Source organism: Phyllostomus discolor, chromosome 8 (genome assembly GCF_004126475.2).
Source record: "Phyllostomus discolor isolate MPI-MPIP mPhyDis1 chromosome 8, mPhyDis1.pri.v3, whole genome shotgun sequence".
Classification (NCBI taxonomy): domain Eukaryota; kingdom Metazoa; phylum Chordata; class Mammalia; order Chiroptera; family Phyllostomidae; genus Phyllostomus; species Phyllostomus discolor.
Window position 1 is genome coordinate 57,801,929 of NC_040910.2, and position 17,338 is coordinate 57,819,266.

The following is a 17,338-nucleotide window of genomic DNA, read 5'->3' on the forward strand; positions in this document are numbered from 1 at the left end:
ACTTCCATACAGTTCGATTTTCTGTCAGTTCTGGTTGTTTTTTGTTTTTAAATTGTTGTTGTCCTTCTTCTGATTACGGGAGGAGGCACTGTGTGTTTACCTATACCTCCCTCTTGGCTGGAAGTCCTTTTGTGTATTCATTAGGATTGCTGTCTCTGGGATAAATGCTGAGTCATATAGTAAACACAAGTCTAGCTTTGTAAGGACTGACATCTCTTTCCCAGAATGGCTGGATAATATATTGTCCCCATTAGCAACCCATGAGCGATCCCAGTTCTCTGTACCTTTGAGAGCACTTGATATTGTCACTATTTTTTTTTATTTTAGCCATTCTGACAAATGTGCAATGATATCTCACTGTGGTTTTAATTAGAATAGTCCTAATGGCTATTAATAATAAACATTTTTTCATCTTTTTTAAGTATAACATTTTCAATGCATCCTATATTTTGCCTATTTTCTAAGTGGCTTTTCTTGATGAGTTAGAGATTTCCTTGTATATTCTAGATATGTCTTTGTCAGACATGTATGTGGTTGAGAAATATTTCCCCAGCTGGTATATTGAATTTTCATCATTTTAACAAAAATCACACAGCAATGATTTTAAATTTTGATGAAATCTGATTTACCATTTTTTCCTTTTATGGATCATGCATTCAGTGTCATATTTAAAATCCCTTTACCAAGCTGTAGAAATTTTATTCCATGTTGTTTTTTAAAAGTTTTATTGTTTTACACTTTACATTTAACTCCATGATCCATTTGGAGTTAATTTTTACCCAAAGTTAAAGATTTAGGTCAAGGTCTATTTATTTAATCTCTGGATGTCCAATTGCTCCAGCATTGCTTGTTGAAAAGAGCTTCTTCAGCTTCAAGTCTGTATTTATACATCCAAAACAAGCAAGCAAACAAACCTGGTGACCTCACTGCCATATTGTTCTTGGGTCCTGAGGTCTCCAACTGGCCTGCCTTCTCTACTTGGAGTCTTATGCCTTTTTATATACAATGTGCTCAGTTTTCAGTTGGAAAACTAGGTCATTATTTATAAAAGTGGCATTCAACATACAAGGGGGCTCAGAGAGTCCCAAACAAGTTGGATCCAATGCCAAAGGTTAAAGACAGAGAATCTTAAAAGCAGCAAGAGAAAAGCAGCTAGTTACCTACAGGGGAGCTCCCTGTAGGGACTGGCAAGAAATATTCAAAGTGATGAAAAGCAAGGATCTACAACCAAGACTATTCTGCCAGCAAAGCTATCATTTAGAATTAAAGGGCAGATAAACAGCTTCCCAGACAAGAAAAAGCTAATGGAGTTCATCCTTACCAAACCAGTGTTACATAAAATGTTAAAGGGTCTTCTTTAAAAAGAAGAAAAAGAAAAGATCATAAATTTGAACAATAAAATGGCAATAAATATGTATTTATCAACAATTGAATCTAAAAAACAAAACAAACCAGCAGAATCAAAACAGACTCATAGATACAGAAAACAGTTTGATGGTTACCAAATGGGAGGGGGAATGGGAGAATGAGTGGAAAAGGTGAAGAAGGTAAGAAGTACAACTTGGTTGTTACAAAACAGTCACAGGGATATAAAGTACAACATGGAGAATATAGTCAAAATATTGTAATAACTATGTGTCAGATGGGTGCTAGATTTATTGAGATGATCACTTAGTAAGTTATACAAATGTCAATCACTGGGGTGTAAACCTGCAACTAATACAATAGTGTATGTCAACTTTAATTGAAAAATAAAATGATTTTTTTAAAAGTAGTTACATTGTGGGGTCTTTGTATCTATTTAGATAGTCCTTTGGGTCACTAATGGGACAAGCTTGGAATCCATCTTGGTTCTAGTGCCCAGAAGTTTTTTTTCTATTTCAAGCATAGATTTGTGTTTAATACATTTTGTCTGCAGGTCAAGGTGTCTATACCAGGGAGGTAGTCTGCTGTAGCTCATTTCATGAAGATGCAAAAACCAATATCTAGATCCAAGTTACTTCGAGTGCTGGCTCCAGACAGGATAAAGACTTTGCACCCGAATATAAGTCATACACTGCTTCCTTTACCAAGAAAGCCTTACCATGAAGAGAAGTCAGCTTAGCTACAAAACACACAAGACTGTAAATCAGTAATGTCATTGATTTACATTTTTGCACAAGCCCCTTCCATCAACAGGCCTCACTCTGGGTAGCCGAGGTCTGGTCAGCTCATTTGACAGAGGAAGTAGTATTTCCACCTAAGTAATTAATTCCATGTGGTTCAAAGTTGCCCCATGTGTAGAGAAGCAATTATCAGTATTTGTTGATGTTTTAATGCTATGTGAAGTGTGGTAGATTAAATGTTCCTGGGGTAAAAGTAAGTCCCAGATGATTTCTTATAACTGAAGGCAAACATGCATTCTCTACATGCTGGTTCTGCCTCTGGGTGTCGGCTCCACTGACTCTAAAGCCTTCCTTCACGTGGTTTTCAGCCTCCTCTCCAACCACAGCTGGCATTTCCACCTTTAGATTTGGGGTAAGTGGATTCCATTTTCCAGTCATTATGGAATCAAATCAAATCATTTGGCAAAGAGATTTTTAAATTCACAAAGCAATTTAATTTATCTTTTGTAGTTTAGATAAATAAGTAAAAAGATCTCTGGGCACCCTTTTTTTAAATTAAAGAAAGAAAACAATTTAAATAAATACAACCAGGTACAATAAACATGAATTATTTTATTAAAAAATATCACTCTTACAAAATTAAAAATAAATAAGTTGCTGCCACAAAATTGCAGCATAATATATAGTGAAGTCCTTCCATTCTGTTCAGTTAAGAAAGAGATGACAGGATGAACAGAACAAAGTAGGGAAACAAACATGAGGGGGAGCAATTTGAAGACAGTAAAAAGAGGAAGAAGAAGATGGACAAAGTGCTTTAGTGAATGAGTTAGTTACACGAGGTCAGCAAGAGGAGCCAGCCCATCCTCTTGGCAAGTGCTGTGCCAAGAGTCACACTATGGGGACAGTTTCGTTGCTCTTGAGCCTTAGCCTGGGGTAAGGAGCTACTCCCAGTCTCTCTCAAAGGCACTGGTGGCAAGCTCGCCCTCCCACATGGCTGAGGACTGCAGAGTGCCGGCCTTCTTCCAGGCAGGGCCAGCCGAAGGCCCACTCCCTCACACCCATGCACCTGGGGCTGGCTGGGCTTGGCCACTGGGGTCTGGCAGTCCCACTGCCAGCACTACTGAGGAGACTCGAAGACAACGGTCAACTCAGGCTTTTCTTCTTGAAGTGTTTCTAATGCGCAGATTGTCTCATAATTGAAATACATTTTACACAACCTATAAAAGCAAACAGAGAGCCTGGAGTTACACTCTTCAAATGAACACTCTTGGAGCTTTGGCCTTAAACTTCTCAGCTCACTTCCCTCATTCTTTCACACTTCTCAGCACTCCAGTACTGCACTGCACTTCCTACCTAATATGGCTTGTGTTCTGTTTGAACCTTCAAGTCTGAAAATGTTTCAACATATGCAATCATAGAGTGAATAGGGTGATGAATCCCCTATGTCTGTTATTCAGGTCTGACAATTAACAGTCAATCCTGTTTCAATTAAACACAACATGTCACCTATAAATAGTTCATGGAATGACACAAAATGAAGAAGACTTTTTAAACATAACCACAATGCCATTATCACAGCTTAAAAAGTTAACAATAATTCTTTAATATCAACATATGTCCAATAGGTTTAAAGTTCTTTGTTTGGTCATTTTTTTATATCATGTTCATTTATTAGGAGCCATATAAAGTTCACAGGTTGAAATTGCTTGTTATGCCTCTCAAGTCTTCTTAATCATAAATTTTTTCTCCCTCTCTTTTTTAAACTTTTCCTTGCCCCTTAACTGAGAAATCATGCTATTTGTCCTGCCTCATTTCTAACAATTGTGATCTGATTTTGTTGTGGTTTGAAAGTTTATGTTCCTCCAAAATTCCTGTGTTGAAACCCTAAACTCAGTATGCTGGTATTTGGAGATGAGCCTTCAGGAGGTGATTAGGGTTAGACAGGTCACTGGGTCAGTCCTCACAACGGGATTAGTGTTCCTCTAGAAGGTGATACCAGTGTTCTCAGTCTCTCTGCCACGTGAGGACACAGCACAAGGGCACCCGTTGCCAGCTCAGAAGAGAGCTTTCCCCAGAAACTGAGCAGGCAGACTCTGGACTGTCCTCCTTCCAGAACTGTGAGAAATGAAGGTCAGTTGTTCAAGGCACCCCATCTGTGCTACTTTTTGCGGCAGTGAAGGTGGCAGGACAGGCTGACTGCATCTGTGGATGCCCCAGCCTATCTGGAGCCTACCCCTTATCCCCGGAGTGACCTTGAGGGCTGGGTCAGTGACCCCATGCAGCAACAGCCTGGTTCATCCTGATCAATCCCTCCCTTTGTTCCTCTAGTTCTCTTAGCTCTGAGGCATTTGGCTTTTCCTGTAGCAAATGTGCTCCACTGTGTTGGCCTGAGGATGCAATGCTGAATCCAATTTCTGTTCAAACATACATTCCAGTCAGTTCTGGCCTTGAGGTCATGGACAAGGACAGAGGTCCCTGGGTTAATAGAATTTATACTCCTGGGGTAGCACATAGATGACAAATAAACAAGAAAATGGCCTAGCACACACAACGGTGGTCAACATGGGGGAGAAACAAGAAGGGAAGAAGAAAGTGTGCTGGCCTGCTGTTCTCAACAGGATGGCAGGAAACACTTGCTCTGAGGAAGATCATTTGGCAGATCAGTGAAGGGGTGCAGGAATGAGGCACATGGATATCCCAAGGGGAGAGTTCCAGGCAGAGGGAGCAGCAGGCAGAAGTTGAGGGAGGACATGTCTGTGTGATAGTGTAAGGAGGCCAGTGTGCAAGCACCAGAAGGGGCAGGGCCAGAAAAGAACAAACTTGCAGAAACAGTGTGGTTAGGTCACACGGGGCCTTTGGCACTCTCTGTGACTATGACAGGAAGTCCCTGGTACATGTTGTCAGAGAGGACTCCTGTTTCAGATGCACACTCCCTCTTCTATGGCAAGAAAATAGATGCAGAGGAGTCTGGCAGAAGCCAGCATGACAATCCAGACAAAGGGGATGGCAGCCTGACCTGGGGTGAGAACCACAAAACTGGCAAAGGTGGTCAACAGGGACTTCTGGCCAAGATGGAGGTGTAGGTAGACACAATGTGCCTCCTTGCACAACCAAAAGAAGGACAACAACAATTTAGAAACAAAACAAAAAACCAGTACTGACAGAATTGAACTGTCTGGAAGTCCGGCAATAAAGAAGTTAAAGAAGAAACATTCATCCAGACTGGTAGGAAGGGTAGATTCAGGCACCAGGGCAGAGAGGACTTGTGGCAAGGCAATGGGTAGTGGACCCGGGTGCGCAGGCGGCAGCAGGCAGACCCAGTGAGGCAGCAGATTGTGTACAGGCATGGCGCACAAGGCAGCTGGCAGACCAGGCAGTCCCACATTTGTGCACAGATAAACCAGACAAAACTGGGGAGCAAGACAGACTGCGCAACCCAGGGTCCCAGCTCAGGGAAATAAAGCCTCAAAACATCAATTGAAAACACCTGTGGGGAGGTTGCAATGCTGGGAGAAACTCCCAGACTCACAGGAGAGTCTATAGGAGAGACCCACAAGGTCCTAGAACATACACAAGCCCACCCACATGGAAATCAGCACCAGAACAGCCCAGTTTGCTTGGGAGAAGCAGAAGAAGTGACTGAAATCCAGCAGAGAGCGGAGCAAGTGCCATTATTCCCTCTCAGACCACTTTCCCACATACAGTGTCACAACCCAGCAACAGGGTTGCCCCACCTAGGTAAACACTTAAGGCTCCGCCTCTCACTATGTAACAGGTGGGTCAAGACAAAAAATGGCCCAAACAAAAGAACAGATAAAAGCTCCAGAAATAACACAACTAAGTGACGAAGAGGTAGCCAACCTATCAGATGCACAGTTCAAAGCACTGGTGATCAGGATTCTCATAGGATTGGTTGAATTTGGTCACAAATTAGATGAAAAAATGAAGGCTATGATAAGTGAAATAAAGGAAAATGAATAGGGAACCAATAGTGATGGGAAGGAAACTGAGATTCAAATCAATGGTGTGGACCAGAAGGAAGGAAGAAACATCCAGTCAAAGAATAAAGAAGCAAGAATTCAAAAAAATGAGGAGAGGCTTAGGAACCTCCAGGACATCTTTAAATGCTCCAACATCTGAATTATAGGGGTACCATAAGGAGAAAAGGAAGAGCAACAGGTGGAAAAGTTATTTGAACAAATAGTAAAGGAGAACTTCCCCAATGTGGCAAAGGACTTCCAGGAAGTCCAGGAAGCTCAGAGAGTCTCAAAGAAGTGGGACCCAAGGAGGAACACACCAAGGCACATCATAATTACATTACCCAAGATTAAAATTAAGGATAGAATCCTAGAAGCAGCAAGAGATAAGGAGACAGTCAACTACAAAGGAGTTCCTTTCAGACTGTCAGCTGATTTCTCAAAAGAGACCTTATAGGCAAGAAGGGGCTGGAAAGAGGCATTCCAAGTCATGAAAGGCAAGAACCTACATCCAAGATTGCTCTATTCAGCAAAGCTTTCATTTAGAATGGAAGGGCAGATAAAATGCTTCCCAGATAAGGTCAAGTTCAAGGAGTTCATCATCACCAAGCCCTAATGTTAAAGGGACTTATCTAAGAAAAAGAAGGTAAAGAACATGTATAGTAAAATGACAGCAAACTCACAACTATCAACAACCATACCTAAAACAAAAACAAACTAAGAAAACAAGTAGAACAGGAACAGAACCACAGAAATGGAGATCACATGGAGGGTTATCAACAGGAGAGTGGAAGGAAGAGAGAGGGGGAAAAGATACAGAGAATAAGTAGCATAGATGGTAGGTAGAAAATAGACAGGGGGAGGGCAAGAATAGTATGGGAAATGTAGAAGGCAAAGAACTTATATGTATGACCCACGGACATGAACTAAGGGGGGTGAATGTGGGTGGGAGAGGCTGTGCAGGGTGGAGGGGAGTAAAGGGGGGAATATGGGGTAACTGTAACAGCATAATCAATAAACCGTATTAAAAAAAGAGGTGGTCAATGGGCAGGTCTGCTGTGGAAGCAGAGCACACAGGACATGCCTACAGAGTGGACAAGCAGAAGGGAAAGGGGCATCAAAGGTGGCACCACTCTTTTCTGGCATGAGAGGTTCAGATGGTTACCAGACTGATACCAGGAAGGAGCAGTTTCAGACAGACTGGAAGTGCCCAGGTTTGGATTTGAACAGGTAAGTCTGGGAGGCTTATCAGACACCCAAGTGGGCAGGGCAGATAAGCATTTGGGCCTGGTACTCATGGAGATGCAAACTGGGGGGCACAGCACATGTAGGGTAAAGCCAGAAGACTGGACAATATGTATGAAGGAGAAAATGTAGAAGGAAAATGAGACAATGGTTGAGTCCCAGGTAATTCAGCATGTAAATGTCAGGACAACAATAAGCAAAAGATGACTGAGCAGAAACAGCCATGAAGTAGGAGGAAACACCAAGGACAGCATGTGGTCTCACCAGCCAAGGAAGGAATCTAGTGCAGTGGGGGCATGGCCCTGGGAATGTGCATTGGGGAATGTGGCCCAAGGTGCTGACTGACACTCACAGAAGCTCTTCCTACAGAGGTAGGCACCTCTTGAGGGGGATCCCGGCACTGAAGGGAGCCAGGGGCCACCCCACACTGAGCTGGCTGAATGTTATGGAACTTCCCTCCTTGCTTTCTCTGAGGCACTCTCTCAACTTTAAGAAATCCTCATAAATAAGACCAACAACACCCTTCTACGCCAAGACCTTTGCAATCAGGATGAACCTCAGACAGGTCTAGGTCTGCAAACTCCAAGCCCCTGCAGAGAACAACTTCATTTGGCTACTTTCACTGGGCCTTACATTTCTTTTAAGAATGTGAAAGGAAAGTCTTTTCATTCCAACTGACCCTTGAATATATATTCTCAATGTCTAGATGAAGTAGAATATGTAGGTTCATAACTCCTCTACTGTTTTTATAAAATATCTGCAACAGCTAGCCCAGGCCCAACTTTCACCTGAGTATAAAAAAACCAACTTGGTTTTTGGTAAGTGGCCAGCTTTTCCTAGGAACTCAGAGCCCTGCCCCTCACACCCTGCAGGGAGCACTTACTGAAGGCTTTTCAGGAGGCAGCTCTGCTGTCTCAGCACTTTGCAGAACAGCATGACCCCGAGATCGCCCAGGTCGTTGCTGCCCAGGCTTAGTTGTCGTAGGCTCTGGTTGAAGGTCAGTAATGTGGAGAGATCCCAACAGCAGTGTGAGGAGAGGCTACAGTTGTCTAGTCTGCAAGAAAGAGAGCAATTCAAAGAAAATGTCCCCTTACCCTGCCCCAGGTCTCCCCGAGCTTAGCCTGTAATGTTTCAAATAAAAGTGCAGGATGAACAAGCACAGAGTAATTGTATGTGCCATTATTATTTTTTGCAGGTAAGAGTATTTTTTTTCCAGGCTACTGGATTATCCAGATTCAATTAGCAGTAGCAGTTTCTGAATTGATTTTTCCCAAATTTGGTGTCTCCCCCTAAATTTCCTTAGAGCACAAGATCCACACCACGTGCATTCTCTTGCAGTAGAGAGGTTGGTGGTAAGACGAGCCCAGCCCTCACCATCAGCCACCTGGAGAGAGAGCCCTCGCCCCCAGCTCTGTGGTTTGGTCACAGGTCAAACATGGAAGACAGTATCACTTCTTAGGTACCGATGATCTCATCGTCACTTCCCCAACCCTGACCCCACCATCCTCCCATCACTGTGACAAGCTAAGGAACTTACTCCAACATCTGAAGCTTGCAGTTGGGGTGTAGGAGTCCCTTACACAGCAGCTTCACGCCTGTGTCTCCAAGAGCATTGCCTCGCAGGTAAAGGTGTGTGAGGTTCTGGTTAGCACTGAGCACCGAGGACAGAGCTGGACAACAACCAGATGTAAGGCCCACCTTCACCAGCCTGTAGAGAAAACAGGACAAGTCCTCAGGGTGCAGCCTTCCTTGGACACCACATGGATCTCTCACCATGGAGCCTCATCTTATTGGAAAAGCTGCATACTTCCTTAGAGAGGTCTAAGCCAGCCACACAGATAACCTGAGGAAGCATAAAATCCCTGTCTCTGGCCCCATAAGACACAAGTACAGTCTCAGCAGACACTGTGCTGGGGTCAGAAGAAGAGAGAGTGAAAGCAAATTCAGCCAGACACCTCCACAGTCCCTCCTCTTCCTCACACAGAGACCACAGGCTGGGAATGCGCCTCTCCACTGCTTCTTCCATCTCAGGTTGTCCCACAGAACTGCAGAGACCTGTCTTACTTGATTCTTACATCAGCCAGGCAAGGTGACCATGCAATAGTCAGTGCTGCATATTTTTTACAGATGAGAAATCTCAGGCTCATAAAATTGTGTGTTTCTCTTAAGTCAAAGAGCAAGTGTGTGGTGGAGAGGGAGCCCAGATTTAAGCTTTTCTAGGGTCACTGCTGCCTGCTGCTCACCTGTCCATAGCACACTGACTTTGCTATAAGCACCCCTGGAGGCACAAAGGCTTGGCTGTGCATTGCACTCTGTAGCGTTAAGATTTGGATGCACTACTTTGGGTCAAGTGAGCTTATTTTCTCACCCAACAAGAGCATGAGGGCTCTGGAATAGAGAGCTGCCATTCCTGCATAGCACTCAGAGGGTGGGACACAGTTACAGAAAGGCACATGCATGAGGCCAGAGACCTTGGTTGAAGAACATCTTATACAATCACATTTATTCATACTAGAATTTTTAACAATCACATGTTGTTGAGCTCTAATGGGTGTGAAAATCAGGAAAAGTGGGAACACAGAAAGAATTCGTTCAGACTGTGGAGCATGAACAGACTGCGTCAAGGAAGTGAAGTGCTGATCCACCCCCTGCTCTCCATCTTCCCTTAAGTCAGAGTAAAAAGACAGAGTCAGCAGGATGAAGAAGGAAGTGGACCCAAGAGGGACGAGCAGAAACCAAGCAAGTCACAAGTGGCTTCTAGTAAGTTTTGTCTCCAGCTAAGAAGTTCACCACAGGGTCCTTAGTAAACACTCAGAAGGAATGTGCAGGATTACTAGCTGTTATAGACCTACTGTTTGTATCCCTCTAAAACCCATATGTGAAATTTGTAACTGCCAGTGTGATAACATTAGGAGGAGGGGTCTTTGGGAGGTTTGATCAGGTCTCCAGTGTGGAGACCTCAAGGTAGGATTGGTGCCCTTCTAACCAAGACTCCAAGAGCTCCCTCGCCCCACAGTGGGAGAGAACTCAGTGCGAAAGTTACTGTGGACCTGAAGAGCCCTCAGCTGGAACTGGGTCATGTGTCAGAACTGTGATCTTGTACTTCTGGCCTCCAGAACTGTGAAAAATAAATTTTCATTGTTTAAGCCACTCAGCGTATGGTAGCCTTGTTATGGCAGCTCGAACAGACTAAGAAACTGGCAAGATAGAGAACATCCCAGGAGACTAGAGACAGACATCAAAAAGGTAAGGGAAGAATATTTTGAAAGTTATAGAATGGCAAATATCACCACTATTTCCAGAAAAGGACTAGAAGGGATTTTAAAACAGATGTTTGAGGAACATAGTGAAGTGGCAGCAGTCACAAGCAGAAGAGAGGTTGTTAGGAATAACTCACATTTGAATGATCAAAATGTTGGTAATCACTGAAACTGAGGGAAGGGTACACAGCATGTAATGAACTGCTGAGAAAATTGAACAAGCAAGTCCTCCCAACCAATCCACTAGGGTCAGAGCATGGCAACCAACATTGTGTATCTTGGTTTCAAATGATCTATTCAACTTAGCACAGATACTGTCTCATGCACCATATTAAGTTAAAAAATTATTATTTTTCTAAATTTTAATAATGATATATACTTTATGTCAGAAAAAAAGTCTCACAAAAAATTGAGGAAAATTTACATTTGTTGAACATTTACTATGTACCTGGCATGGGATGATGACTTTTAACAGGATCAACTCATTGAGTCATACTAAACCAAGATACAGGTGCTGTTTTTGTTTGTATTTTTAAATGGAAAAAAGACAGAGGTTGAAAAAAAATTACTTCCTGACTGAGAAGAAGGAGCTTCCTAGCTGCAAGCTGGGGATGGGAGGGTAAAGGGACCCTCCAGGCCAAGGAAGATGGTACACAAGGGTGAGGCATAATGGAAGAGCAGGAAGGCTCTTAGGACCAAAAATGAATTCATCACTATTCAGAGTAGAGTGGAGGGTGTGGTGGGCAAGAGAGCAGAGTAGCCCACTAGCAGTTGTCAGGGGCAGCCTTGCAAGCTCAGGTCAGACACATGCACCAACTTTAGTCTGACTTCAGAGAAGAACTTTTGAAGAATTTTAAGCAAAGACTCAAATTTATCAAATTTGCATTTGAAGGCTTCCTCTGGGATGTTATGTAAAAGAAACATAAGAGGTAGAGGGAACCAAAAGTTTCTTGTTTCTCATTTTTTATTTATTAACTAGAATTGTCCTCTTTTTACTGGCTAATATGCCTCCTGGATGTCTTGATATTCAACAAGGCAGGGCCTAAGGAGCAGGCAGGAACAGGACAAAGGGTGAGATGGGGAGTGGGTTACAAAAGCTAAAGGATCCTGTAAATACTCAGTGTGAGACACTTGTATAATGGTGGGGTAAAGAGATAATGGCCTAAAGTTCAAGAAAAGAAAATTTGGAGTTTCAGCCAAGATGGAGGCATAAGTAGAAACCCTTTGCTTCCTCGAACAACCAAAAGGAGGATAACAACCAATTTAAAATTAATAAACAACCAGAAGTGCCAAAAATCAAACTGCATGGAACTCTAATAACCAAGGAATTAAAAAAAACAATCAACCAAAACAACTAGGCCAGTAAGGCAGTGGACAAAGAGAACACATGGTAAGGCTTTGGACCATGCGGGCAGAGCTGGCTGAACTGGAAACCCAACTCAGAGTTGACTGTGGACTAGGGCAGCTGCATGGTGGGAGAAAGTCCCAGTCTCACAGGAGAGTACATTGGAAAGTGGGGCTAGAGACACGCAGGGAAGCAGCACTGTTCCCTCTCTGGCCCCTTGCCCACAGGCAGCTCGGCAACACAGCAAAGAGGGTTGCCCTGCCCTGGTGAATCCCTAAGCCCCCCCTCTTACAATCTAATAGGTGCCCAGAGACAAAGAAATAGTCCCAAATGAAAGAAAGAGCAAAACTTCAGAAAGAGAGCTAAGTGATGAGGAGATAGCCAACCTACCTGATGGAGAATTTAAAGCCTAGGTAATCAAAATGCTCACAGAACTGATTGAGCTTGGTCAAAAAATGAAAGAACAAATTAAAGACACCCAAAATGAAATAAAGCAAAACATTCAGGGAACCAACAGTGACAGGAAGGAAACCAAGATTCAGATCAATGATTGGAACAAAAGGAAGAAATAAAACATCCAACTGGAACAGAACAAAGAAACAAGAATTCAAAAAATGAAGAGAGGCTTAGGAACCTCTGGGACAACTTGAAATGTTCCAATATCTGAATTATAGGGGTGCCAAAAGGAGAAGAACAAGAGCAAGAAATGGAAAACTTATTTGAACAAACAATGAAGGAAAACTTCCCCCAATCTGGTGAAGGAAATAAGACTTTCCAGGAAGTCCAGGAAGCCCAGAGTCTCCAAGAAGTTGGACCCCAAAGGGGAGCACACCAAGGCACATCATCATTAAGTTACCCAGGTTAAAATAAAGAGAAAATCTTAAAAGCAGCAAGATGAAAGGAGAGAGTTCCCTACAAAGGAGTGCCCATAAGGCTATCTGCTGATTTCTCAAAAGAAACCTTGCAGGAAGAAGGGGCTGGAAAGAAGTATTTGAAGTCATAAAAATGACTTGATAATCCAGTACATCCAAGATTATTCTATCCAGCAAAGCTTTCATTTAGAAATGGAAAGGACAGATAAAGTGCTACACCGATAAAGTCAAGTTAAAGGAGTTCATCATCACCAAGTCCTTATTATATGAATATAGAAGAGACTTATCGAAGAAAAGATAAAAAATACGATCAGTAAAATACAACTCACATTATCACAAATGAACCTAAAGAAAAAGAAAAACAACAAAAACAAAACTAAGCAAACAACTAGAACAGGAAACGAATCATAGAAATGACATCACATGGAGGTTTTCAGTGGGGAGGGGGAAGGGAGAAATAGGCAAGAAAGGTACATGGAAGAAGAAGCATAATTAGTAGGCATAAAATAGATGGGAAGAGGGTCAAAAATGGTATAGAAAACAGAGGACTCAAAGAACTTATATGTACAACCCATGGACATGAGCTAAGCAGGGGATGCTGGAGGGTTGGGGGATGCAGGGCAGCAGGGGGGAGAAAGGGGGAGAATTGGGAAACTGTAATAACCATAATCAATAAAATATACTTTAAAAAGAAAAAAATTTGGCTGTACCTAACAAAATATAAATTGCCTGATAGTTTTGCTTCATTAAGAAATACACATGCATAAAGTTGTATGTACAAATATGCTTTGTTAGAGTTGTTTGTAATGGTGAAAAACTAGAAAACTAATCAAAGTTTCATCATTCAATCAGTAGCTAAATAAATTGCCACAATGAATTCCAAGGGATATTTGCCCAAGTCTGTAGATCAGTACCTACCCGCACAGCAATGTAGTCACAATAAAATTAAAATGCATATCATAAGAAAGTAGTCACATTATGATTCCAGTTTTGACAGAGAGATAGAACATTATGGTTTGAATTGTGCTCCCACCAAAACTTCATAAAGTTCTAGCCCCAGTATTTCAAAATGTGACTTTATTCAGAAATAGTGTCATTGCAGATGTAATTAGTTAAGATGAGGTCATTAAGGTGAGCCCTAATCCAATGTGAATTGTGTTTTTATAAAAAGGGGACATTTGGACACAAACAGACACAACCACTCAGGAGGTACACCATGGAGACATGAAGGCTCAGAGTTGGGTGATGGGTCTGGAAGCCAAGGAATGCCAAAGATCACCAGGGAACCACCAGAGCTGGAATGCAAGTACCAAGCAGGGCTCTCCCTCCCAGCCTCAGAAGAAGCCAATGCTGCCAGCACCTTGCACTTTGTCAGCCTGCACTACTGAGAGACAATAAAGCTCAGTTGGAACATTCTATACAACAATGGCAAAAACACACATTTTCCTCAAGTACACATGGAGCACTGATGGGATAATAATAAGTTAGGGCCACATGACAAGTTTTAAGCAAATTCAAGAAAACTGAAATCATACCAAGTATCTTCTCTGACTACAATGGTATGAAACTAGAAATGAGTAAAGAAAGAAAACTAGAAAATTCAAGAATACAAGAAAATTAAAACAACACTCCCAAATAACCAATGGGTCAAAAAAGAAATTATAGGGGAAAAAATAGTATCTTGAAACAAACAAAATACTGAAAATACAATCTGCTAAAACTTATGGTATGCGGGAAAATAGTTCTAATAAGAAAATCTCTAGCTAGAAACATATATATCAAAACCATGGAGATAACTTAATAACTTAACTTTACACCTCAAGAAATACAAGAATAGAACAAACTAAGCCAAACCTACCAAAAAAAAATTAAAAAGTGATTATAACAAATAAAACAGAGAACAGGAAAACAATAGGAAAATTTAACAAAGTAAAGAGCAAATTAACAAAATTGACAAACCTTTATCTAGACAAACCAAGAAAAAAGAGACCCAAATCAACAAAATTATAAATGAAAGAGAAGATATTGCAACTAATACCACAGAAATATAAAAGATCATCAAATGCTACTATGAACAACTATAAGCAACAAACTAGACCACCTAGAAAAAATAGAAAAAATTCTTAGAAATATACAACTCCCATACTGAATCAAGAAGAAATAGAAAATCCAAATAGATCAATTACTAGTAAAAAATAACCAAACTAGTAATAAAAAAAACTGCCAACATAGAAAGGCCCAGAATAAGATGACTGCATTGGTAAATTTTATCAAACATTAAAGAAGAATTACTGAAATTCTTCCCCCAAAAATATCAGAGGACAGAATACTCCAAATTCATTTTATGAACCAGCATTACCCTGGTACCAAATCAGACAAAGACCATACAACAAAAGAAAACTATAGGTCAATATCCATGATGAACATAAGTGCAAAATTCTCAACAAAATACTAGTTAACCAAAATTTAGGAGCACATAAAAAGGATCATTCACCATCATTAAGAATAATGTATCCCCCTAGAATGCAAGAATGATTCAAAATGTGCAAATAAATGTGATACATCATATAAATAGAATGCAAGATAAAGATTATGTAGATGAAGAAAAACATTTAACAAAATTCAACATCCACTCATAATAAAAACTTCTAACAAATCAGGTGTAGAAGGAATGTACCTTAACATCATGAAGTCCATGTATGCCAATCCCACATTTAATACCATGCTCAATGATAAAGGGTTGAAAGCTTTATTTCTAAGATCAAGAACAAGATAAGAGTGTCCACTCTCACCACTTTTATTCAATATACTAGGGGGGAACCTCCAAAAAAAGAAGTTATTTATTAAAAATTGTGCATATTTTTTTACATGTTTAAACTTCAGTCACCTTCAAACTATTCATTTGATGCAATTTACCTACAGAGACATTTTTTCCCACTGCTCAAAACAGTTTTTGAACTTGTCAACTGTGATGCTTTTTAGTGCTCCTGCCATTTTTTGCTTCATCTCATCCACATCAACAAAACATTTCCCTGTGAGGACTTTTTTATCCTGGGAGAAAAAAAATAATCACTCAGGGAAAAATCTGGTGGATAGGGTGGGTGGGGCATGGGGGTCATGCCATTTTTTTAATCAAAAACTACTGAACAATCAGCACAGTGTTGACGGGTGTGCTTGTAAATTGCCCATGATGAAATGGGCAAATGTGTTGAAAGAGTCTTCAGAAAATTTCACTGAAGCTGAACACAGTCTCTCATGGCAATACCAGCTAGTACACTGATACAGATGGGTTCCTAGAACACTCGCCTAGTAGGGGAAGCCTGGACTTGATAATTCCAGTTTTGGGGGGTTCCCCTCATAGTACTGAAAATCCTAGCCAGAGCAATCAGACAAGAAAAGAAATAATAAAAGACACCAGAACTGGGAGAGAAAGAAGTAAATTGCCTCTATTTACAAATTATGTGATATTTTATATTTAACTGAACGTATTGAGGTGACACTGGTCACTGAAATTTTATAAGTTTCAGGTATACAATTCTATAATACATCATCTTTAGTCTCATCACCATTTATTCCCCCTTTACTTTTTCTCACTTCCCCCCAATACCCCTCCTTCTGGCAATCACCATGCTGTTATCTACATCCATGAGTCTTTCTCTTTGTCTCTTTGCTTAATCCCTTCACCCATCTTACCCAGCCCACACCCCCTTCCCCCAACAGCAGATGACATGATTTTATCTAGAAAAAATCCTAAAGACTCAACCGAATAACTGTTAGACTTAATCAATAAATCCAGTAAATACAGAATACAAAATTAACATATAAAAGTCAATAACATTTCTATATACTCATAAATTATCCAAAAATAAAATAAATGTGAATACTATCCCATTTATAATAGTATCAAAAACAATAAAATACTTAGGAGTAAATTTAACCGAAGAGGTTAAAGATCTCTACACTAACAACTACAAGACATTGATGAAAGAAACTGAAGAAGACACAAGAAATGGAAATATATCCCTTGTTCATAAATTAGAAGAATTAATATTGTTATTAAAATGACTATATTACCTGAAGCCATCTACATATTCAATGCAATTCGTATCAAGACTGCAATGCCAATTTTTACAGAAGTTGAAAAAATAATCTTAAAATTCTTATGGAACCACATAGTAGCCAAATAGCCACCCTAAATAGCCAAAGTAATCTTGAGAAAGAAGAACTAAACTGAAATGTTTTGATGATTATAAAGCTATAGTCATCAAAACAATATGACACTGGCATAAAAACAGTTACACAAACCAAAGGAACAGAATCAAGAGCCTAGAAAAAACATATGTATCTACAGCAAACTAATTTTGACAAGGGATCCAAGATTACTCAATAAAGAAAATAGAGTGTCTTAAGAGCTGAACAAGTAGCATTATTCCCTCTCAGACCACTCCCTCACATATAGCACAACAATGCAGTGATGTGAGCTGCCCTGGCCTAGAAACTACCTAAAGATCTGCCCCTTACTACATAACAGGCA

General features: G+C 40.8%; 1 protein-coding gene across 1 annotated transcript in view; it reads right to left on the reverse strand.

Annotated features, from left to right (window-relative positions):
• Positions 1-2,693: 2,693 nt before the first annotated feature.
• The window catches only part of NLRP3 (NLR family pyrin domain containing 3), a 39,983-nt gene continuing 25,338 nt past the window's right edge, over positions 2,694-17,338 (reverse strand). The window contains exons 7-9 of the mRNA XM_028534392.2: positions 8,865-9,035; positions 8,211-8,381; positions 2,694-3,322 (exon numbers count right to left, since the gene is read on the reverse strand). Of these exons, the coding sequence (XP_028390193.1) occupies positions 3,223-3,322; positions 8,211-8,381; positions 8,865-9,035 (442 nt within the window). The 3' untranslated portion in view covers positions 2,694-3,222. The remainder of the gene's footprint in view (positions 3,323-8,210; positions 8,382-8,864; positions 9,036-17,338) is intronic.